Source organism: Bufo bufo, chromosome 8 (assembly GCF_905171765.1).
Source record: "Bufo bufo chromosome 8, aBufBuf1.1, whole genome shotgun sequence".
Lineage (NCBI taxonomy): Eukaryota > Metazoa > Chordata > Amphibia > Anura > Bufonidae > Bufo > Bufo bufo.
The window spans coordinates 132,830,086-132,855,842 of record NC_053396.1 but is presented as its reverse complement, the minus strand read 5'-3'; the positions used below and the strand labels follow the sequence as shown (position 1 = coordinate 132,855,842).

General features: G+C 43.1%; 1 protein-coding gene across 3 annotated transcripts in view; it reads left to right on the top strand.

The window, feature by feature from the left end:
• The window catches only part of LOC120977764 (A-kinase anchor protein 17B), a 59,359-nt gene extending 46,808 nt beyond the window's left edge, over window positions 1–12,551 (top strand). For 2 of the 3 annotated variants that reach the window (XM_040405856.1, XM_040405855.1), the window contains exons 3-5: window positions 2,114–2,238; window positions 8,881–9,121; window positions 10,202–12,551. In XM_040405856.1, coding sequence (XP_040261790.1) covers window positions 2,114–2,238; window positions 8,881–9,121; window positions 10,202–11,806 — 1,971 coding nt within the window. In that variant the 3' untranslated portion in view covers window positions 11,807–12,551. The remainder of the gene's footprint in view (window positions 1–2,113; window positions 2,239–8,880; window positions 9,122–10,201) is intronic. The other variant, XM_040405857.1, reaches the window with a different exon arrangement.
• The last annotated feature ends 13,206 nt before the right edge of the window (window positions 12,552–25,757 follow it).

The following is a 25,757-nucleotide window of genomic DNA, read 5'->3' as shown; positions in this document are numbered from 1 at the left end:
AGATGGCTAAAGAGAAACTAGTATGCATGGAAACTAGACCAGACAAAATGTGACAGATCCCCTTATGGCAAATGATCAGATTACTCCTTTAGATTAAATATAAAGTGGATTCTGATTGGTTACTATGGGATATTGCACCTGTTTTTGTCTTCAATAGCTTTTTTAGTTTTTTACTTTAAGTCTATTTTGCACACTACTTCCACACAAATCATACGATCCCATAGCAAAGGTCAGAACATCAGAATCCCCCCCCCCCCAGATAACAGCAAAAGAATTTCATTAGTAATTATAAAAGTTTAATGATGCAAAATAAATCGTGCACACAAATAAATATATACACAGTGTGTTATTGTAATTTATTCTGCACCATTAAGGTTTTTGTAATTACTAAATAAATTATACTATTGCTGCTGTTATCCTTTTAAACACCCATACCAGTATATGCATGGGAATAATACTATTGAGGTTTATATTGAGTTTAGAATACATAGTAACATAGTATAAAAAGCCAAAAAAAGACATTTGTCCATCCAGTTCGGCCTGTCATCCTGCAAGTTGATCCAGAGGAAGGCAAAAACAAACCCTGTGAGGTAGAAGCCAATTTTCCCCACTTAAGGGGGAAAAATTTCCTCCCCGACTCCAATCGGAATAACTCCCTGGATCAACGACCCCTCTCTAGTAGCTATAGCCTGTAATATTATTACACTCCAGAAATACATCCAGGCCCCTCTTGAATTCCTTTATTGTACTCACCATCACCACCTCCTCAGGCAGAGAGTTCCATAGTCTTACTGCTCTTACCGTAAAGAATCCTCTTCTATGTTTGTGTACAAACCTTCTTTCCTCCAGACGCAGAGGCTTAACCAGTAAGGTTTCTGCCTTCCCATTCAGTAGGTCCTGGGTTCAGGATCTAACGGAGACAATCTAGAACACAACCGTAATAAAAGTTAAATAAACAGGGTTCGTCCCCATCATGTCAGAGTGATGGGACTCCATAGAAAGAGTTAAAAACAAGAAATGCACCAGACAAGGACTTCAGAATGAATATCTATGTATTACCACATAAAATCCATATAGTGTGAACATCATTAAAAAGGTATCATACCAAATTAAAGCAAGTCCATTCCTCCATTCAGCAGTAGGCAGAAGTTACCTACGAGGTGGATGAAGAGTGGAACCCGTGCCTGCAACATTTAAAGGGACTCTGCCCCCTTTTTAAGCGGAGTGCCTTGAAACCTTGCCGGATCTATCACACTGAGGATCCTTATGTAAGGCTACTTTCACACTAGCGTTAATATTTTCCGGTATTGAGATCCGTCAGAGCGTCTCAATACCGGAAAAAAATGCTTCCGTTTTGTCCCCATTCATTGTCAATGGGGACAAAACGTAACTGAAAAGAATGCTCCAAAATGCATTCTGTTCTCATACAGGAGAGCAAACTGCAGCATGCTGCGGTTTGCTTTCCGTCCTGGGATGAGGAGCAAGACGGATCCGTCATGACCCACAATGCAAGTGAATAGGGACGGATCCATTTTCTCTGACACAATAGAAAACTGATCCGTCCTCCATTGACTTTCAATGGAGTTCATGACGGGTCTGTCTTGACTATGTTAAAGATAATACAACCGGATCCGTTTATAACAGATGCAGATGGTTGTATTATAAGTAACGGAAGCGTTTTTGCTGAACCTTGCCGGATCCAGCAAAAACGCTGGTGTGAAAGTAGCCTAAAAGGAGTATACCACACGGCATACTTTTTTACTGGTCACCATTGTATAAGTCCTAGCATAAGCTACTACACCATGCCTTTTTTTGCGGTAGACGATATACAATGGCCAGATGGAACTGAAAGGTTGGTCTTTTGGCTCATGGTAAGCTTATTTAACCCTGTTGACACGTTTAGCATCTATGTTGGGAGCTATCTCACCATATGCTCTAAATATATGTCACAATGTGATGTGAACATAAGTATTAAGAGTTATTAGAGTACATCCCTACTTGTCTGGAGTATGAATTATAGATTGTAGTAATTGTGGATATAAAGGACGCTCAGAAGCTACACAGACATGCAATAATTCCAATAACATTTTTATATTATAACTTGTTTAATCAGATATCTTTTGATGAAACCAACCACTTTAGTGAGGAGGCCATAAACAAGAGGAACGTTGAACATCTCAAATTACAAGAGCTGGAGCAGCAGCGGAAACAGGAGAAGGAAGAGGAGGAGGCTGAGAGGTGGGATTAATGATGTCCATAGAATAATGCATTTATGAATATTTCTGTATCCTGATTGATATTGCACTGAGTGGAGTCATCTCTTGATGATGTTGACATCATAGTGTGCAGAAGGACCCCTGATTTACCATTAAGGTAGCAGAACTGTCTGTCTGTAGAACTTCATCATAGTACTCTGTAGACCACCTCTTTGAGAAGACCTTCAGTCCTGAGTATAAGCCATCAATATGTAAATCCTGGAGAACCCCTGAAAGTTTGCATACCTTGTCTAAAGCCTACCAGGTTAGATATGGTCAGGGTTGTAACAAGTGACTATGGCACAGCCCCATCAAAACATGAAAGTTTAAGATTATGTGGACTTCCAAATTGTCCCCTGTGTCTTGTCCTTCTTTCCTTGGTCTTCAAATGATCTGTATTCACCTTCCCACCTTTGAATGTTGATGGATCAACAGTTGTGGTACCTATATCTGCTAATCTGTTAGTTACAAATATAACATTATTCAATGGAATTACTGACAGGCAGTCTGGAATGGCTGCCTCCACCATCACTGCTTTACCTGACCTATCCCCAGGTCAGAGGACCTTCTGAAACATTTACATTACATTTGCGAATGTTCATACATTTTGTAGTAAAAAAATAAAATAAAAGTTTACTACAAAAGTTACTCCCAAGCTCAGTATGATAGTGTGATTTTTCTGTAGAAAAAAAGGGAAGTGAATAGTGATCTGGACTATTTAAGACGTAACTTTTACTTCTTATACATTATAAAATAAATCCCTCAAAATATAATGGAGGTTCAATGTGAATACGATTTTCCACGATCCCGCACACAGGGGGACTCCTTGGAAACAAAGACAACTGTGTCCACACTTATACATTCAGTGTGAGACACTATGGGGAAACAAGAGCCGGTATGCACTAGCACCTTAGGTGCACAAATATAAGGTAGCAATGACCGGTATGCACTGGCACCTTAGGTGCACAATTGAGCAATGATGTGGGAGATGACATATAACAGTATATACATAATGCACGGTGGCATCAAAGAAAAAATCACACAATGATTAGGTCAAAGGGTTCACCATGCAAGAGAATGCACAGCTGCACCTGTATCATGAAGGTGCACGGCGGCACCAATGAAACCCAGTGTCCTACCCTACAGATGATGGACTCTTCAGACACCTTCGTTTCACTGTTTCTTGGCAGGGTGGTCCGGTTCGATGGTAGGAGGTCCTTGTGATATGAGGGAATCACAGAAAGATGCTCCTATATGTCCCTGGATGACCCTATAGGGCTAACCACGGAGTGTCCCACTAATTGGGCCTCCGTCCGGAACCTAACCCTGGAATTGCGTTCCCTATTTTGCCCTGAAAAGATCCCGACATGCACGTTTCTGAGGCAGAAACAGTCCTCTCATCTGGGGAATATGAAAAGTGGGCTATAAATCATTCACTTGCCGGAGAAGATATTCACCACCAAGCGTTTCCTTGAGAAAATGCTTGCCAGCAAATGCAAAAGCCACTGGGAAGGATAATTCCCAGTGGAGTAAAATGCACAGGTAGGTGCCAAAAAGAAAGGGAAAAAGGAAGAGGGACAGATGGAAGACCCCCTCCCCTAATTGCGGTACGCAATTGGGGCCGCAGGCATAGATGTTACCTGGCTGTCTGCAGGGGCCCTCCGGTATTTGAAGTGTCGCGTCCACCTGTGCGCACAGCACGCAGCGTGATGACGTCAACAATCGCGAGATATGGCGGGAGCATGCGCAGAAGGATTGCCAGGAACCGGAGTGTAGCGCGCATTGAAGGGCACTCACTGTGCCTGCGCCAATGGCTGGGATTGAAAGTAAGTCACCGCGCAGGTGCGCCAACTCCAATACACACGCTATAGCTTTTAGATACACTGCCGACATCGCCGAACATAACAACCCTCATGCCAATGTCGATGGCATGAGGGAAAACACCACAGTGTATAGGATACAAACACAAAGATGGCTGTCCACCATATATATACTGTGGAAGCATATTTAGCATAAAGCGGGCAAAATATAGATTGTCCATGAATATGGGCATCGATATAGGAGCACCATATTGGTGTGTTCTAATGGGCATCGGGATATATGCCCATAAAGCCTACACCTGAACAGACCCAGATAGGGGTATGTAATAGATAAGGAATGGTATTTGTGGTGGTTTGATGGTTTTAATTTCCTGACCATGGCTAGAAAGACGACTCAAGGGGGATGGTGGGCACCATATGAGAAAGAGTCTGTTATAATGGAATATGCAGAAAATATCATCGGGACAAATTCCTTGTAGTACTTCAGGGTACGCGAAGGAATGGGCAAATCTCAATTGACACTTTTAATAGGTGCTAAAGGAAGCAACCCAAATGAAGTTGTTCATTTAAGCCTCTAGGGGATACCGTATCAAGTTTGAATGTCCAGCGTGCTTCCCGCTGTAGGAGGAGATGATTCCAATCACCACCACGTGTAGGCGGTGAGATTTTGTCAATGCCTATAGCCTTAATGCAATTTGAGTCGTCCCCCCCCGTGGGTGTCATTCACATGCCAGGCCACTGTTGTATCGCGCTAATTCGCGATGTCGCCCAGGTGCTACCCGAGGCGTCTCCGCAACTCTTTTAGTTTTACCTATATATTCAAGTCCGCACATGCATGTGATCTTATAGATCACACCCCGTGTGCGGCAATTGATGAAGTCCTAGATATTAAAGACTTCTGCAAATTCGAGCTGTAGAAGGAACCTTAGTAATTTCAAAACAAATTGATGATGTGCCCTGTACTGAATTCCTCTCATGTTGAGATAATACTCAACTGCCCTGAGTCCTGCCTCATGGGGAATGGAGGAGTACAGGGCCTCAACATCAATACTGCCCAGGATGCTGCTATCCTCAATGGAAACATCATCAATTGATGGTCTTTGGTGATTCAATGTCGTCATGTACCGGGCCCATTTTAATGTGCGCACGGTACATAGATGACATTTTTGTCATCTGGAATGACACTACAGAGTCCTTTTTGGAGTTTGTGGTCAAACTTAACTTCAATGAAATAGGATTACGCTTCACATCAGAAGCAAATAGGGACAACTTGGCGTTTCTGGATATTAAAATATCTAGAGGCATCTCAAATGAGCTTGACACAACAATCTACAGGAAGCCCACCTCAACGAACTCTGTACTACACTGGGACAGTGGCCACCCCTTTTCTCAGAAAAGGGGTATACCAAAAAGCCAATATTTGCGTCTAAGACGCAACTGCTCCAGTAAGACCGAGTTCGTCGATCAAGCAAGGGTCCTACAAAAGCGGTTCCTTGCTAGAGGATACCCCAATGGTGTTCTAAAACTAGCATATCAGGCCGCTCTATCAGCAAAGCGGTCTGATCTGCTGGTACCTAAGGTTAAAGAGGATACCGAAAACAGATCCGCCTCATCGCAACATTTGATGAGGCATCAGGACAAATCGGGGATATCCTCCGTCAACATTGGCCCGTCTTATTGATGGACCCTGAGATTAAAGAGACCATTTTCAGTTATCCGCAGATCTCCTTTAGAAGAGGCAATAGCCTCAAAGATATGTTTGTCCACAGCCACTATACCCCAGCCACTCAAGGGACCACTTGGTTGGACTGTAAGATGAATGGCTGTTATAGGTGCAGTGGCTGTGTGGCATGCAAGATACTACAGAGCAGTAAAACCTTCTACAGCTCGAATTTGCAGAAGTCTCTTACCATCTAGGACTTCATCAATTGCCGCACACGGGGTGTGATCTATAAGATCACATGCATGTGCGGACTTGAATATATATATAGGTAAAACTAAAAGAGTTGCGGAGACGCCTCGGGGAGCACCTGGGCGACATCGCGAATGAGCGCGATACACCAGTGGCCCGGCATGTGAATGACACCCACGGGGGGGGACTCAAATTGCATTAAGGCTATAGGCATTGACAAAATCCCACCGCCTACACGTGGTGGTGATTGGGATCGTCTCCTCCTACAGCGGGAAGCACGCTGGACATTCAAACTTGATACGGTATCCCCTAGAGGCTTAAATGAACAACTTCATTTTGGTTGCTTCCTTTAGCACCTATTAAAAGTGTCAATTGAGATTTGCCCATTCCTTCACGTACCCTGAAGTACTACAAGGAATTTGTCCCAATGATATTTTCTGCATATTCCATTATAACAGACTCTTTCTCATATGGTGCCCACCACCCCCCTTGAGTCTTCCTTCTACCCATGGTCAGGAAATTAAAACATCAAACCACCACAAATACCATTCCTTATCTATTACATACCCATATCTGGGTCTGTTCAGGTGTAGGCTATATGGGCATATATCCCGATGCCCATTAGAACACACCAATATGGTGCTCCTATATCGATGCCCATATTCATGGACAATCTATTTATCTATATTTTGCCCTGTTTATGCTAAATATGCTTCCACAGTATATATATATATATATATATATGGTGGACAGCCATCTTTGTGTTTGTATCCTATACACTGTGGTGTTTTCCCTCATGCCATCGACATTGGCATGAGGGTTGTTATGTTCGGCGATGTCGGCAGTGTATCTAAAAGCTATAGCGTGTGTATTGGAGTTGGCGCGCCTGCGCGGTGACTTACTTTCGATCTCTGCCATTGGCGCAGGCGCAGTGAGTGCCCTTAAATGCGCGCTACACTCCGGTCCCTGGCAATCCTTCTGTGCATGCGCCCGCCATATCTCGCGATTGTTGACGTCATCACGCTGCTCGCTGTGCGCACAGGTGGATGCGACACTTCAAATACTGGAGGGCCCCTGCAGACAGCCAGGTAACATCTATGCCTGCGGCCCAAATTGTGTACCGCAATTAGGGGAGGGGGTCTTCCATCTGTCCCTCTTCCTTTTTCCCTTTCTTTTTGGCACCTACCTGTGCATTTTACTCCACTGGGAATTATCCTTCCCAGTGGCTTTTGCATTTGCTCCAGCAAACGCTTAGTGGTGAATATCTTCTCCGGCAAGTGAATGATTTATAGCCCACTTTTCATATTCCCCTGATGAGAGGACTGTTTCTGCCTTCAAAAACGTGCATGTCGGAATCTTTTCAGGGCAAAATGGGGAACGCAATTCCAGGGTTAGGTTCTGGATGGGGGCCCAATTAGTGGGACACTCCGTGGTTAGACCTATAGGACTATTGTAGGGACATATAGGGGCATCTTCCTGTGATTCCCTCATATCTCAAGGACCTCCTACCATCGAACCGGACCACCCTGCCAAGAAACCGTGAAACTAAGGTGTCTGAAGAGTCCATCATCTGTAGGGTAGGACACTGGGTTTCATTGGTGCCGCCGTGCACCTTCATGATACAGGTGCAGCTGTGCATTCTCTTGCATAGTGAACCCTTGCACCTAATCATTGTGTGTTTTTTTTTTTTCTTTGATGCCGCCGTGCATTATGTATATACTGTTATATGTCATCTCCCACATCATTGCTCAATTGTGTACATAAGGTGCCAGTGCATACCGGTCATTGCTACCTTATATTTGTCCACCTAAGGTGCTAGTGCATACCGGCTCTTGTTTCCCCATAGTGTCTCACACTGAATGTATAAGTGTGGACACAGTTGTCTTTGTTTCCAAGGAGTCCCCCTGTGTGCGGGATCGTGGAAAATCGTATTCACATTGAACCTCCATTATATTTTGAGGGATATATTTTATAATATATAAGAAGTAAAAGTTGCGTCTTAAATAGTCCAGATCACTATTCACTTCCCTTTTTTTCTTGATTCATGCGAGTGATCATATATATGAACATCATTTTCTGATTTATGGAAATAGTAGTGGGTTGTAGTGGCTCACTCCTTAGTAGTTACAGGGTGGTGCTGCAAGCTCATATAGAGGGAATCACCCCACCCTCTGTTAAAAAGTAAATGTAACAATGGAAAATATTTATTGTTAAATCCCCATAAAATTCAAAAATTCTTTATTACTTGAATTTTATGGGGATTTAACAATAAATATTTTCTGCATATGTCAATTTGGTTGCCAAGTGTATGAGTGCTCGCTCATTTTTCCATTGTTACATTTTCTGATTTATGTGATTTTCTGTAGCACCACTATAGCAAAGTGTGAATTGTCCCTTAAAGGAGTTCTGTACTATTAAATATTGCATATCTTTACGATCTGGTACAGATCTGATTACCATGACCCTTGCCGATTATGAATGGTGTCTGGGCACTTCACCTCCTTCTCTTTGAGATCCCTACACCATCACTAAGATTAGAAAGAAAGTGGGGAAGCCACTGAGCATGTAGGTCAACCACTAAGTGCAAAAGAAGGTGAACCAGAATTTTGGCCACAAGAAAAACAGCAGGGGGCGCTGCCAGAGAATAAAATGTGTTGTATATAAAGAACCTAACAATTTTATTGCATGTACAGTATATTGCAATATATGATCATTTTACATTTTCAGTTTAAATCCACTTTTTTGATACACTTAGCTACATAACCGCTATATTGGTGGTAATTTATGTAAGGCATATTAGTAATATATATTGTAAGCATCCAATGGCCCATTTATTATGCGTTCTAGCCTGTCATAAATTTCAGGAAGACCTAATGTTTCTCTATTTCTCTAGAAAAAGAAAACTTGCAGAGAGAAAGGCAAGAGCAAGGAAAAGAAGGGCCAGGCTGAAAAGGAAACTGCTAAAACAGAAGCAGAATGAGCAAAAGGCACAGCAACAGCAGCAGCAGCAGCAAGAGAACTGTCCTGAGGAAGAAGAAGAGGACACAGAAGAATGGCAGGAGAGGAAAATGCTCCTTGCTCAGAGGCGACTTGAGTCAATAAAGCTACTTACTGCTGTCTTGGATAAAGTTAATGTACGTGTTTGCCACAAGTTCTGCAGGTGCCTCTGACAGTTAACAGATAAGATTCATCCAGATGTTTGTTAATGAAACATATCATGTGGTTTGCTCTAAGAGTTCTGAAATGATCAGATGCATCATGATACCTCAAAGGTTGCTACACCAGGCATGAGGTTTAACTCAACAGCAGTGCAATGAAAAACTCTAGGGCCCTGTGCCCTTGCTCAGATCAAAGATGCTGTCTGGTGTGGGCAAACCTTTTGAGATATTGGATGCTGGGGTCAAAATGCTGGAAGTGTTGTTTTAAAGGGTATCTGTCCATTGCTAAGGTGCTGTTGTGCACTCAAACAGGGTTTAAAATATACCTTTTGGTATCTTCATGTGCATATCTGATCGCAAGAAAATGAAGTTTGTACTGAATGCAAATGAGGCACAAAGTGCCCAGCAGGGCATTTTCAACCAATGATGGAGACTAAGCCTGCTTCTTCTTCCACTCAAAGTACTTCCTTTGTGTGCTCTCTACCTATGACGTCACCTCTCCGCTGTGTCAACATCCCACTCAGGTGCATACTGGAAGTCTGCCTTGGCCTGTACACCTATTTACATACTGTGGGCATTGGCATCACTGTGGGTATGAAGCAGCAACACTGGCTTCATCACTGTGGGACCACCAGAAGTGGAATGGCCGCCAGTAAGGCTGATGCCTACATTATGTTCTGTAGTGTGGAGGCCCAGGGAATGGGAGGAGAAGCGAGCTTGGGCTCTTTGAAGAGGCGGGTTTTGGCTCTTTGAAAGATTGGAAATGTCCTGCTGGACACTTTGTACCTCATTTTCATACAGCACAAACTTCATTTTCTTGCAAACCGAAATGCACAGACGGATACCAAAAGTATGGGATGCACATCACCACTTTAGCACCATCAACTTAGTCATTGTTATTTTTAGCAATATGCAGCTTATACCATGACTTTAACAGAATATCCCTTTAAAAAGTCTGTTTTACCATAGTTCTCAGATATACTTACCCATAGATTGTTAGCCTCATGCACCATTAATGTATCAAAGTAGCTAAACATCCTTGTTTTGTCTCTGAAGGATTTGGTTCAAGTCAATAAACTTGAAGAAGAGCAAATGAACTGTGAATTTGCTGGATTCAGTGACTGTTCTGTGTCCACATACTCTGAGAACAGTAAGGTTATGTCCTTGCCTTTTTCGGATGAGGAGAAAAGCAATCGCCATGAAACGGATATTTGCTTTGAAGATGAAGCGGAAATTATAGTATCCAAGGAAGATACTCAGTTGCACGAGTGTGGAGAAAGAAAGGACACAATGACTGAAAACAATGACCAGAAATTAGCTGATGAAGAGCCTTACTTTGAAGACGAAACATGTAAAGAGCAAGACCCAAAAATTACTTATCATAGTCGACGAATTTTTAAACTATCTCAAGATGATCCCATAAACAAATCTTCTAAAAAGAAGAAAATTTATGAAACTGATGAATTTATTAACTACTTGTTAAATTATTACCATTATCCAGAGTATGCCAGATTATTTTTGGAAACCAAAGAAAGTCAGAACAACCCATGGTGTCGGAGAGTAGTGCGTTGGAAAGGAAACAGCTTCCAGATAAAGCTTCAGAACCTTAATGGGCATTTTGCAGAGATGAACTTTATGCCTGAGTTGGAGGAGGAATCCGAAGAAGATAGTGGCAAATGGGAAGACCCTCTTGAACAGTCAGAAGTGAAACCACAAGTTCCTCTAGAGCAAAGAAAAGATGCTACTGAATGTAACAAGCTTCTTGTGACTGAACATGAGGTTCCAGTTACGAAAGCAGTGAAGCCTCGTTTGATAAAGACTCGTGAAAGGTCATATAAAGAAACATGGGATGATAATGATAATGACAGCCTTAGCTCAGTGCCCAACAGTGAACTAAAAGAAGTGCTGGAAGAGATAAGCAGCACATCAGAATACTTCAGCGAGGATCTCAGTGGAATCTCAGGTAAACAAACTAATATCAGAAGAACTTCAAGAAAGCAAAGGAGAATTAAACAACTCAAAAAATTAAAACACTACAATGTTTCTGGCAATCCTCAGTTCTGCCACCATGAGGATATTTTGGATAGCCTGTTGCATTCATATTACCACCAATTAAAAAAACATTCAAGACACAAAGTGGCTCATGCCCACAGGAAGAAAGCAGCTTTACAATATGACTCTGAAACAACAGACTCTGATTCTGACACGGAGGCTGAATTTCGAGCAACATGGAAAAGAAAAAAGGCAAAGTTAAAAAATCGCATCTGCCTTTTGGAAGAGAAAAAAGTAAATAAAGAAATGTACTCAAGCTCAGAAAGTGAGAGCAGCTCAAGTGATGATGATCAGCACAAAGGAGACATCTTGCGACACCGCCATAATGGCAAGCCAAGACGAAAGGTACACAAGAAAGTGGGTTCAGGTTCTGAGGAAAAAACCTTGAGACCTTCAGATAAGTGCTTTGCAGAAGATGTTTCAGTTGATGAGTCAGTTGAACATGAAGACTCCCCATGGGATGCAGATGAAACTCAAACTAGCTGTAGTCTAGGTTCAGGTCATCTTATGGCAGAAAAAAAGCAGCCTGGAGGTCAAGCAAAAAGTTCATACTCTGATTACTGGGATTGGGAACGTCACTTCTACAAGGGGGAAACATGTAAAAATTAGATTTTGAAAATATTGTAAAAAAAAAATGGATCATGTTTCACATAGTTGATGTTAGGGTATAACTATCATTTCATTTTTAATGTGTATGGACAGTGATTGTGTTTTTGTAACACACTTAATTAGAAAAATACGTTTATTTTTAGCAATATGTTGATTATTTTATGAAAACTGTATGCAAATTCTCAACTAAGAAACTCTCTAACAGAGGATTGATAAATAAAATCCATCTTCAGCATCTACTGGACTCTGAAGACACTAGATAACTATGTGATGCAGAGGCAGGCTTCTTAGCCTGCCTCTGGTCTCCCTGCCACAGCCTCTGCCTCCCTATACATATGTTACTAAAAATGATTTGATATGCTTCCCTTCAGACAGTTTATCTCCTGCCAGCGATCAGCACTGGCAGCAGAGCCCCCACTATTTTTCCAGGAAGGGAGAGGAGTAGGGCTGCCGCAAACAGTGTATGTACAGAAACATTGTATACTTACATATAAGGAGGCGGAGGCTGGGCTTGTGAGACCAGTGGCATGCTGAGAAACCTGCCTCTGTATCTTACAATTATTCACTGTCTAGTGTTCAGTTGAGGGATATACTTAGAGGGCAGCTAATGGGAGACTTTACATATGGTTTTCTAATAAAAATTAACACATTTTCCTTATGAAGTAAATTGCAAAAATATTTACACCCACTGTCTCTACATATTAAAAAAAATTGAAGTGACAACTACACTTTAAGAACTATTCTCTAGTGCCTTATTACATATTTATTTTCAGGAAATAGTAATGCATTGACTAATGGTTTATAGTTGCACAGTTTGTTGAAAATTTAAGGGTGTGTATACTTTTGCACTTCATTTCTTTTATTGCTCCATTGTATCTAAAAGAAGAAAGATGCACTTCTGCAAATAGTCTTGATATAAACTGTACATCTATGCATACCAATATGATTATAGACTATGGCAGAACTACAGGGGTTGCAGTAGTCAAAGTTGCAATGGGGCCCTTAAGCCAGGAAGGCCCCATCACCACACTACTTGTTTGATCTCCTTTCTCATTTCCTTTGATATTTGGCATCCAAAGTATGGTAAATCTGAGACCCTGGATTGGAGGAGACGGGGAAGATTTATGGTTAGAAATTCCCCACTGTCAGAAATAAGATCATTAAAGGGATTGTCCGAGTTATGAAAAAAAAAATATATAGCACTGAAAATCTGATGGGCAGCAATATATAACTAAGCTAAGCAAGTTTTATGCAAAAATAAAAATATCTATTTCCTCATTTCCCTGGTTCTTTTCTGGCCCTTTGTTTACATGCAATAAAAACTATCTCTGCCCCTCCCCCCGCTCTGCTAAGGGAGTGAATACAAGTGCTGCCCTGAGTGACATGTCTGCCTGCTGGGAGAATCAACAGCAACTTGTAAGTGTAGAACTACAAGTCTCAGCTGTTTAATGACACTGCTAATACACACAGGATCTTTCCCCTACCTTCTTGTGCAATGCTCTCTCTAGTCTGTCAGCTCCAGTGCCCAGAATTGTCTCCTCACTGCCTGCTGCAGCTACCCAGTCTGTGCAGCTGAAGGGGTTAAGAATCCTAGGAGAGAGCAGCCCGGCAGAGAAGGGGGGCATGGCCAGCACAGTGACGTCTCGTTTACAGGCTTGTAAACGACCTTTATCAGAGCAGGGAGAGAAGCTGACATCACAGGTCATGTGACCCTCAGTGAAATCTGATAAACCAGGCACTGCAGATAAAGTGAGTTAATTGGAAAGCTGTTACATTTGCCCAGTTAGGAACATAGAACAAAAAAATAACTCTGACAACTCCTTTAACGTTTTAATGCCAAACATAGCAGAGTGTCAGCATCTAGTTAAGGAAGGGAAGCTGCAGTGAAAAATGCAGATGGGCAGTTGTAGGGGTTACAGTGGCCTCATAGCACATGTCTATATGGAAGAGGATACTGAGCTGTATAGGAGATTATACTGTTCCCCTACAACTACGTGGAGTAGTGGTGGTGTGTAGAAGTATCCATTAACTAATGAGAAGCCCATATCTGGACCTACAGCCCAAGTAGAATAAAGTTGGATAGTCATGCACTGGCTGACACCAGAGAACAAGTGCATGAATAGGATTGCACAAAAAGCACAATGTGGTGTGAAAGCAACTTTCCTTTGGAGTCGTCTGCATCTGCAGAGTTTGACAATCAGAGATGTAAATGCACTGTAAACACTGGTTCGTAGTGCAGCATCGGTGGGCCATGCATGTGGATGGGCTGCGTCTAGTAACTGTGAGTAGCAATTGATCTGGGGGCTCAATCTGACCTTTTTGTATTGAGTCCCATAAGCCCTTACGCTCCTGACTATAGATAAATCCTGAAGCAGGGGCAGATTGGCCATAGACCCTACAGGGAAAGTTCTCTATGGGCCAATGCCCAGGGGGCCACCCAAACCCTCCTCACGGCCGCCGGGTACATAATGATTTGATGCTATCAGCATTAATTTATGCTAGGAGCATACTTATGCACCTGACCAATAGCCGCATGTGTCCTTCGAATGGTAGTATTTTATGCTGCACTGTGATATTTGGTTCTGCTAGGACGATATTCTGTGCTGCTGTATGGTACTGCTGTCCCTGCCTACTTGTGCTGTCCCTGCCTACTTGTGCTGTCCCTGCCTACTTGTGGTGTCCCTGCCTACTTGTGGTGTCCCTGCCTACTTGTGGTGTCCCTGCCTACTTGTGCTGTCCCTGCCTACTTGTGTTGCCCCAGCCTACTTGTGTTGCCCCATTTTCTGTCAATTTTGACCAACCTACAACATGGGGCCATGTTTTGTTTCTTTTTCTTTGAGTTCCTAGTCCGCCCCTGCCCTGCAGTTATGTATTATTCTGCTTCCCATGTCCCTCATTATTTCTAATCTACCACTGCAGAAGAGGGCATAGATGGGAAGGCGTACACATACCTGCAGGGTTTGTCTGTATTCTGTAACCCTGGAGACATATCGGTCTGCATACAAGCTGTATACACAAAACAGTATCGTTTTTCAAGACTATGGGCAGAGTGGACACAGCGTGTAAAAGAAAGCATGGATAATGTTATATCACCTGTTAGAAAACCGTATCTAATCTTCTCATAGGAGCAGTATCAAGAAACCATCAGGAAATCCTACAAATAAAATAAATTTGGATTTACCTGATATATTGCTTGTTTTATTTTTACTTTGCATATTACCTGTGTAAGTCACTCTGGTTCATTCACACCAACCAGATGGATATTAGGTCAGTTGCACACAAGAATGTTCAATAGGGGAAGCGCACTCCATATCCACATTTCCTGGACCGAAGATGGGAGCATTATGTGAATACGGTACAGTAGACCCACAATCAGGCAGGATCTCGCAGCATCCTACATCAGTATGATGCTGTGGGTTCACGTCAGAGGAAATGTGGCCGTCACACACATTGTGTTTCCCAGACCAAAAAAGCTTGTGTGAATTGATCTGGGGATCGGTTCAACTGCTTGAGGGGTTCAGGAAGGATTTTTTTCACTCTAAGGCCTCTTGCACACGACCGTGTGTCCCCCGTGGCCGTATTGCAGGTCCGCAATACACGGGACACCGGCCATGTGCATTCCGCATCACTGATGCGGACCCATTCACTTGACTGGGTCCACAAATCCGGAGGTGATGAACGGAAGCACTACGGAGTGATTCTGTGGGGTTCCATTCCGTGCTTCTGTTCCGCAAAAAAGTAGTGCATGCACAATTTTTTTTGGCGGTGCGGATCCCATTCAAGTGGATGGGTACACGATCTGTAGGTGGCTGTCCCATGGTCGGGCACTGAGCGCTTACGCTCGTGGGCATGAGCCCTAAAGCAAATCTGTCTATGGTGAATTTTCTCTGGATCATGTAGAGTAGAAAGTATTAGGCTGTTCTTCTCTCTTGCTATCTGCATGGACCAGTCATACTGCTTGGCACATCTTGGTTTTGTCACTGTTTTATAGCATTTTTTCAAAGTAGTACGTGTAGGCATACATGTATACACAGGGCAAGTTTAAAGGCAGGGTACCTGGGGGCATATGCCCTGAGCCTTCACCACTAAGGGGGAAGTAGGGGCCTGCACCAGAACTGCAGGTTTGGGCTGATGCTCATGTGCCTTACAGGAGCAGCAAGGTGCCAGAGGCTGAACTAGGACCTAATAGGAGAGAAAAGAGCTGTACCTTCAGTCTACCCACTCCTAGTACTGCACAGGGGCCCGGGAGGCACAATAACAGCCTCAGACAGCTGTAATGATCTTTCCTCTGTTTTAGATGAGAGATAATTATTGTGCCCAGTAGGTGGCAGCATTACAAGGGGTGTGGTGGAGCCTAGCCGTGAGATTGGTCAATGCCGATAGCAAGTGAATGAAGTGGAAGAGAAGTGTTCAGCATCCCTCCCTCTGCATGATCAGAAGTGTTTGCATGAGGGAATTTCTCTGCGGTGCTTCCGTTTTGAGAGTTACTGTGGGAGAGAGGTGTAGGAGATTAAGAGGCTGCTGCCTGCCTTTTAGTACAGGCTATGTGTCCCCCTACAACCCTCCTGCCAACCATTACCCCCTCCAGAGCCCCAATGGTGTTACCCTTTTGCATTGGGGTCAGTCGGTAAGGTATTTGCTGTTTAAAGGGCATCTGTCAGCAGATTTGTACCTATGACACTGGCTGACCTGTTTCACGAGTGAATGTCGGCTGAAGACATCCGTGTTGGTCCCACGTTTATAGGTGCCCGCATTGCTGAGAAAAATCATGTTTTAATATATGTAAATGAGCCTTTAGGAGCACCACCTAGAGGCTCTGCTCTCTCTGCATCGGCCGCGCCTTCTGCACTTTCATCCCAGATGCCACAGGGAAGAGGAGTCAGATGTGTATGTGATTATTTTTTTCCACTTTGGAGAAGCATACTACTAGTGGGCACTATGGGGGCTTTATGACAGAGGGCATTTTGAGGGCTTTATTACTACTGGGGGCACTATAGAAAGTATTGCTACTATTGAGGTACTATAGGGAGATTTATAACTACTGGAGGATTTATGGGGGTTTATTACTACTGGGGGCACAATGAGGCATTATGAGGGGCGTTATTGTGGCTATTATACACTGTAGAGGACATTATTACTACTGTGGCATTATGGGAGGAATTCTTATTATTGGGCAAGCTATGCATCACTCATAATGGCACACTCTAGTGGAGAATTATTACTATTGTGGGAACTGTAGTGGGCACTACTAATAACTAGGGCACTCTAGGATACAGTTATTACGCTTGGTGAACTTTTGGGAGCACTGTAAAAATGGGTGGCACACAGGTGCAGTATCAGCTTAACAGACTGTTTCTTGCACTATTGCTGTCAGGGGTGCTAGGCACAATATTTAGGACACTGTGGCAAAGGGGGTATCTGTATGGTACAAGTATTTTCAGGGGGACTATCTGTTTCTGCAGAATAGTATTTGGGGAGCACAGTATGGACCCCGGGACAAGAAACTTGTGGGGAGGGACCTAAGATGTTTGTGTGGAAAACTCTGCAGATACAAGAAATGGTTGGAATAAGTTGTCTTGGCAATCTGGGACAAATGGAGAAGATGAGGAAAGAGAATGGAGATTTAACAGATATGTAGTTATACACGCTCCTGAATGTTTTAATATGAAAAGTAATAGTGAGCCATTGTGGGTCCAAATGTGGTGTCTGTCATTTTGGCAGGAAGATTTGCGGTGCTTACTGCGCTATTCTTTCCATCAAATCTGAAGGAATTGTTGACTGATGCTTAACATATAGCCTCTGACAGCAATGCGAGTATAGCCTTATATTTTTTTTTAATTCATCATTAATCACATCCTTGGGTACTCTGCTGCAGCTTCATCACTAGGGGGTACATGATGGCATCAAAAGGTTTAGAAATACTGGTTTAAAACGTCTACTAAATTTGGGCCACATGATGAACTCCTCCTTTTGTTTGACCCAATTCTCCTCCATAGTGTTATATACTGTATACATACATGTATGGTATATACTCTTTGTATCTTATTAAAACCAACAGACCTCATTGCCTGGGTGGAGGACTGTTGTGGAGACCCCTTCTGCCGGCCTCCACATTTCTTGCCCAGGGAAACAGGCAGCATGTGACTGAGACCGAATACTACTTATGTCCAGCTAATTTGTAAGAGGTGATCTACGGTTCCCTTTTAAGAAATGATTACACATTGGTTAAATAGAAGACTTTTTTTCTTCACAAAATAATAGAAGCTTGATGGTTGTAGTACACTCATGGTGGCACTATAAATTTGGTGGTTACTGGTTGCTTTTGGTTCTGGAACTTAAAGGGGTTGTCTGGGTTCAGATCTGAACCTGGACAGACCTCCATTTTCACCCCGGCAGCCCCCCTGACTTAAAGGGAACCTGTCACCTCTACTATGCTACCCTCACTGAGCGTTTCTAAATGTTCATTGTGTTACCCTAAACATATAAATTACACTTTTAATTTCATTTGCAGACGAATTCAATAAGTATTATGCATTTTTGTACTTCCCGCTTTTTATGCAAATTAACATAAGTCATATCTTACTCGTGTGACCAGAGAAGAGTCATATTTTCAAGCTCTGACTCATCTCGGGTTAATTTGCATATGTATCAGATCGGTTTTTATACACAATAAAAGCACACAGAGCTATGGGGACTGGGTATTGCGGATGTGCTAGCAATCCATTTTCTCAGCGCTATATCCAGGGGACAGGTTCCCTTTAAGCATCGGAGCAGTTCATGCTCCAATGCTTTCCTTTGCCCTGCGCTAAATCGTGCAGGGCAAAGGCATTTTTTGGAGATCCGGTGACTTACTGGGGCTCTCCATGGGGCTGCCAGGAAGCCCAGTGACGTCACCGGCATTGATGAAGGCGCTAAAGACCACCCATCAGAGCCGGTGACGTCACCGAACACACTGCCGGGCTGATTTAGCGCAGGGCAATGGAGTGCATCGGTGGATGAGGCCGATGCTAGCCTCGGGAAAGGGGGGGGGGGGGGGGCTGCCTGGGTGAAAATAAGGGTATGTCTGGGTTCAGCCCCTTTAAATGGATATTCCAGTATTTATTTTATGTCTTTATAGAACACCATTTATAAAATACATGTATTTAAAATTCTGCTCACGTAACTTTCTACCAGTGCAAATCACCCACGTATGCATCTAGTTTTCATAATGTGGCCCCTGGCATTCAGAAAGCAACAGGGTTACCTGATATATATGTGCTGGGTCACAGCACCCAGGACGCATCAATATCATAACTAAGGACGACTAATGGTTGAAACAGATTTTTATTGCGGCTATTACAACTACTTCACTGTGTATGTATTTAGATGGTTGCTTGTTTGTAGATGATTTGTAACATGACTGTCTCTAGGTGATGTTATCAAGTTGTTAATAAAGTTAACTAAAAAAAACAACTTGCACAGAGAACAGTGGTAGTGTGGGTTTACACTAACAGACATGATGTTGAGGTGCAGCAGCAATAAACTACTATTCAACTATATTTTTCATGGACTATGGGTCTGTTAAAAACCATTGACAACACAGATGGCATCCATGTTCTGTCAGTGTTTCACAGACCATTGGTAGGAGATGCTCTGGAAACTAGTTGTCAGCCAAACAGTGTCTGTGGAACACAGATGATACAGACCAAACACGGATTCTCCACGCACGTCGTCATGGCTGAAACACGAACAGATTTTCGATAGATGTCAAATGAACACGGAAATGTAAACAAGGCCTTATAATGCCGTGAGTTTGTGTCACAGGAGCGGTTTACCTGTCACAAGGAACATATTTCATGGACTGAACACAACACTGCCAGCAAATTGGCCGGAGCCTGTGCCGCAGGTCTGGGCGGATTGCTACTGAGGGAAGTTCAATAGCACCCATTCATTTGTATAATCCAGGTAGTCTACATTTTTAGCGTGCTGCTACGTGCTCAGGTTTTTTTAAGCGAAAATCAGGAGTGGATCATAAAAGGAAAGAAAGTATAAAAGGACAGATACAACTTATTTCTTTTAATCCACTCTTGGTTTTGGCTTTAAAAACCGCCTCAGGAAACCTGACTGCGTGGCTGTACCCTTAGGCCCCTTGCAGACGAGCGGGCTGGATTCAGTCCGGATGCGTTGCGGGCAAGTTCATGGGAAACCTGCGCGAGTTCGCACGCAATTTGTCTGCAATTGCGTTGTTCAGTTTTTTCCACGCGAGTGCAAAGCGTTTTAATGCGTTTTGCACGTGCGTGATAAAAACCTGAATGTTGGTACCCAGACCCGAACCTGGTCTTCACTGAAGTTCAGGTTTTGGTTCGGTGTTCTGTAGATTTTATTATTTTCCATTATAACATGTTTATAAAGGAAAATAATAGCATTTTGTATTAAAGAATGCTAAGTAAAATGTCCATTGAGGGTTAAAAATAAATAATAAAAAAAATTACTAACCTTATCCACTTGATCGCTCAGCCGTTATCGTCTTCTTTCTTCTTCTTCTTGCAGGACCAGCAAAAGGACCTGCGCTGACGTCATCACGCTCACCACATGGTGAACACTGTGACGTCAGCTCAGGTCCTTTTGCCGATTCTGCAAGAAGAAAGAAAACGATAACGGCTGAGCGATCAAGTGGATGAGGTTAGTAATTTTTTTATTATTATTTTTAACCCTCAATGGACATTTTACTTAGCATTCTATATTAAAGAATGCAAATTTTTTTCCATTATAACCATGTTATAATGGAAAATAAAGTAAATGGATTTTAATGGGGTCCCGGGGCTCATCCCTATTTATTAACATCATCTCCTGAGCAACTATCCGTGAAAATCGCATTGCATCCGCCTTAGGCCCCTTACACATGAGCGAGTTTTCCACACAGTTCTGCGTTGCGTGAAAAACGCAGCATGTTCTATAGTCTGTGTTTTTCCCGCAGCCCTGGCCCCATAGAAGTGAATGGGGCTTCAGTGAAAAACACATTGCATCCGCAAGCGTGGATACATTGTGTTTTTCACAGATGGTTGCTGAGAGATGTTGTTTGTAAACCTTCAGTTTTTATCACGCGCATGAAAAACGCATTGCGCCCACGCAGAAAAAACTGAACGCAATCACAGACAACTGAATTAACTTGCTTGCAAAATGGTGCGAGTTTTACTGAACGCACCCGGAGCAGAGGCCTTAGTCATCAGCCTGAACAAGGTGATGTCTGGGCCTCAGCACTGCCCAGAGTCCATGCAAAATTTTAAAAGTTAACAATTTCGCCTAAATCCCTAGATGTACCTCATGGACGTTTGCCCCCTGATAGATTAGTGTGTAAATAAGAGCATTTGGCCATAGTGTGAATATTTTGTGACGCTGTGGTTTTTGGCTGTTCTAGTTCAGCTATGCGCTACAGCAACCTTGGGCACTCCTGCTGTCCTAAAACTACAACTCCCAGTATCCTTATTTCACTACTAAGGGAGTTACAAGAACAGCCAAGTGTGCATGCTGGGAGTTGTAGTTTCAGAGCATCAGGAGTGCTGATCCCTGTATTACAGCCTTCAACGTCAAACGCAAGTAAAATGCTGCAGGGGAAGCCGTGTGTTTGATCATGGCTTTGTTACATATTTACAGATAAAATGATGTTAGCATGTGATAACCTTTTATTGACTTTGTAGCTACTTTTATTTGTGCTTTAAATATTAGATATGTATCAAGTGTCACGAGCCCTAATGTCATTATAACCCGGGCATCACTACCCTCTAATGCTTTTAGAACTGTAGAGCGGTGGCCAAGAGCAAATATAAAGAAATTATACAAATACATTGGCAATTTATTGTCTAATTATTTGATTCTTCTCTCTTAATGTATGTTCCCCTAGAAGGCATCAATTTTGTCTCTCTTGTCCCAGGGCTAGTACATATGACAAATACTTCAGGGGGAAAGGACTAACTTTTTTTGTATTTGGCTGAGAAGCACTTTTAGTAGCGGAGATCACCCTAGTGGGTTGTGGGCATACCAGTACTTCAGCCATTGAGGAAACCAGGAGACCGTTTTCTCTGGAATCTGTCCATCACAGACAACCTCTATCAAATTGGGTCCACCAGCAACTGATCACCCCAAAGCCTGCTCCTGTCAAACAGTCGATTTCTCCAGAAGCCACGGACAAGTGTAGTATTACAAGATGAGCATTCAGATGAAAGGTCACCGATGTAAAACATGGACCAGCTTGAGACCACAGAATTGGAACTGAGCGTACAGAGCTCCTCTTTGTTCTGGCTTATAAAGAAGGTCCAGAGCGAAAGTACCCTTGATGAGATCAGTATGCCCTAACACAGAAAATGGACAAAAATTCTCATTAAACGTGTTGTCTCACCTCCAACATTGGTGGCATATTGCTAGGATATACCACCAATGTGAGATAGATGCAGGTCCCAGAGGTGGGACCTGCGTCTCTCTCTAGAACAAGGTGCACAGCTGCCCTTCATTCATTTCTACAAAAGTGCCGAAAATAGTTGAGTGCTGGCATGCGCGGTGCACTCTGTTCTAGAGATAGATGCGGGTCCCAGAGGGACCCACACCTATCTGACATTGGTGGCATATCCTAGCAAGTTGAAGGTGAGACAACCCCTTTGCTGTTCTGTAAATATGTTAAAAGGGTTTTCTAGGAGTAACATTGATGGCCTTTTCTCAGGATAGGTGATCATTATCGGATTGGTGGGGGTCTGACACCTGCACCCCTCCTGATCAGTTGTCTGAAGAGGACACAGTGCTCTGCTCCTCACCAAGCACAGTGCCGTGCATTGCATAGTGGCTGTGCTTGGTATTGCAGCCCAGGCCCCTTCACTTGAATGGGGCTAAGCTGCGCATAGACCATATGACTGACAAATGTGAAGTCCCTAGCCTAGGAAGAGACCACAGTGCTCACCAAAGCGCCAGAACCTCTTAAACAGCTGGGAGTCGGCCCTCACCACAGATCAGATATTGATAACCTATCCTGAGGTCATGTCATCAGTACTCTCATAAAACCCCTAACATCTAAACTCTCATAAAACCCCTTTAAATACAAATCTCTCATTCTTGACCGAAATATTTGCACCGAGTTACGATGCATTCCAGAAAACTGCACAAAATGCTGTCAATACCCAAAGTGTAATGTAGATGTCAGAAGGAACTTGATACAGGAGATCTCTGGTGAAGCAAATGCCAAACAGTTATGAAAGAGCATTTTATTAACTAAACCTGCACAGAATTTACACATTGTGCTTTTCATCTTTTATTTCCGTTCCTGCATCTTTTATATGAACATATATCACACTCCTAAAAGTGTAGGCCACATAGCAGATTAATCTGAATGGAGCCCGAGCATCTGACTGATAGGTTTCAAAGGAGTTGTCTGCTTTAGGCTACACCCGCCCTGCTCCGAAATATAACTAGGAAAACCTGAACCCCAATTTCAAGTCAACTCTTCCTGGAGTGACTATTTTTGGATTAAAGTAATTATATTAACTGGAATGATATGAAGACACACATACATCTACTTATACTAACATGGTCAGTATAAAATAGTCAATAAAAAGTACTGAAAAATAAACGTCCCCCAAATTATGTTAAAGGGGTTGTCTGGGTTCAGAGCTGAACCCGGACATACCTCCATTTTCACCCAGGCAACCCTCTGACTTGAGCATCGGAGCATTTCATGCTTCGATTATCTCCTTTGCCTTTCGCTAAATCACGCAGAGCAAAGGCATTTTCAGGTGTTCCGGTGATGAACTGGGCTCTCCATGGGGCTGCCAGGAAACCCGGTGACGTCATAGGCACTGATGGGCGGGTTTTAGCACTGCCCTAGCCAGTAAAACGGCTAGGGCAGCGCTAAAGCACGCCCATTCGAGCCGGTAAAGTCACCGAACACACTGCCGGGCGGAAGCTTCCACCCGGCAGTGTGTTGTTGCAAACAAAAGAGGCCGTTCCCTGCGTGATCTAGTGCTAGGGAGCCCATCAGAGCAGGAGATCCTCCGATGCTAGCATCAGGGGGGCTGCCTGGGTGAAAATATGGGTATGTCCGGGTTCAGCTCCGAACCCGGACAACCCCTTTAAGAATAAAAATGTTGGTATACAACTGTAAGGCTTATGAGTTTTCACCAAAAGGAATGCATCCTAGCACAAAACAGAAGGCAAAAATCCTTAAACTTCCTAAGGGTGGTGTCACACTGTCAGGTTTTGGAAACCAAAACCAGGAGAGAATTCAAAAAAGGGGAGAAGTTGTATCTATCCTTTTACTTTCTATCCAGTTATGATCCACTCCTGATTTTGGCTTCCAAAGCCGCATGAGGAAAACTGACAGCGTGGCCGGGCCATTAGGGAACCGTGTCCATTTTCATTGGTTAAGGATTGTATATATATATAAAAAAAAAAAACTAAGAATGGATCTCCCAACTGCAGCCAGGATGATCGTATTCTGAATATCACATTGTGTCAATTACAGGCGTCGTTTTGCCTGCCACACCTATAACCAGGTAGAAGAAACAATAAATGCATGGCCCATGTCCACATTATGAGGCTGTAGTTGTTCATTTTAAGGGTAAGTTTAGATTATTTTCAGCAGATTTTTGAGGTCGTTCCTACTATTTAGGCAGCCCCTCTCCCTGCTGGACATGTGGGACCTGCTTCCCGTTGCTTATTTCCATCTCCTTCAGTCTGCAATGCTCTGGTTTCCTGCTGGTCAACTTCCAGAGTGGGTCATGTGTGCCGCTCCAGCCAATGATGTCTCCCCCAAGAGGCATGTGACCAGCAACATACGGCTTGGAGGACACATCACCACTGCGGCCAGTCATTGATTGCAGTGGCACATGACCCCGTCCACTCCAAAAGTTGGAAATCAGGAAACCGGAGTACAGTGAACAAAAGGAGCCAGAGCTAAATCGGTGGAGGGCAGCCAAGTATGCTTCCCTCCACAGATCCAGTGGGTTGGGGGAGCTGCCGAAAATTGTTTCAAAGGTGGATAACCCCTTTAAGCCCTGTTCACTTAACTGGGGATGAACTGCAATATCAGAGCGTGCCATGGACTGAAATGGTGCAGTTTCTGAAAAAGGGGGATCTTTTTCTTCTGATCCTGGAAAGCCTATTTGAAGTTTGTCATGTCTCTACAAAGTCACTGGTTCCTAGGCAGCAGACTGATATTGCCACATTAACAAAATGTATGTAACAGGTAAACTGGTATAAGAATGAGGCCTCATGTAATCTGCATTGTATGGACTGAAATACTGCCGCCACAGGGACTACACACACTGGGGATCAGCACAGGGCCAATGCGGGAGGGTGTAATGAGCTCTTCATGGTCAGTTCAATTACTGAACCTTCTCCAATTGTTGTTATACTGTATACAGGCTGATCCAATACTATGCAGTATCATATTAATCAGACCTGCCGGTAATAATGTTCGCTCACAGCTGTAAAAGAAACTACATTCCAGAACAAATCACGTATGAGACCAACAAGGGTCCCATCCAGAAGAGAAGAAAGGCACACCGACACTGACTGCTGACATTTCCTGGGTGGATGTTAGGCCTCATATTGGATGCAATTCCCCTCCATTCATAGCAAAGTGTCTTTCACATTTTACAATTATAGCCTTTAAATGGAATTTCTGAGATTTCCTGCAGATTCAGCAGCTCTTCTAAGTAATATATCAAGCATATTATGTAGGCAACATATAACATTCTCTTATATAAATGTAAAATATAAGATTTCTACCATACTGCTAACCATGTCTAGGTCAAAAGGACCTGCGAGGCAACCTCTAATCCCTGCCCTTACAGCTCCTACACGGGTTGTTATTCCCAGAAACAGATAGAACATCTGCTGAATAAAAAATAAAAAAAACTGAACAAAATAAATTCAGAGATATTAATGAACACTGCAAATGGCCCGGTACTTCCCGGATTACTGCTAA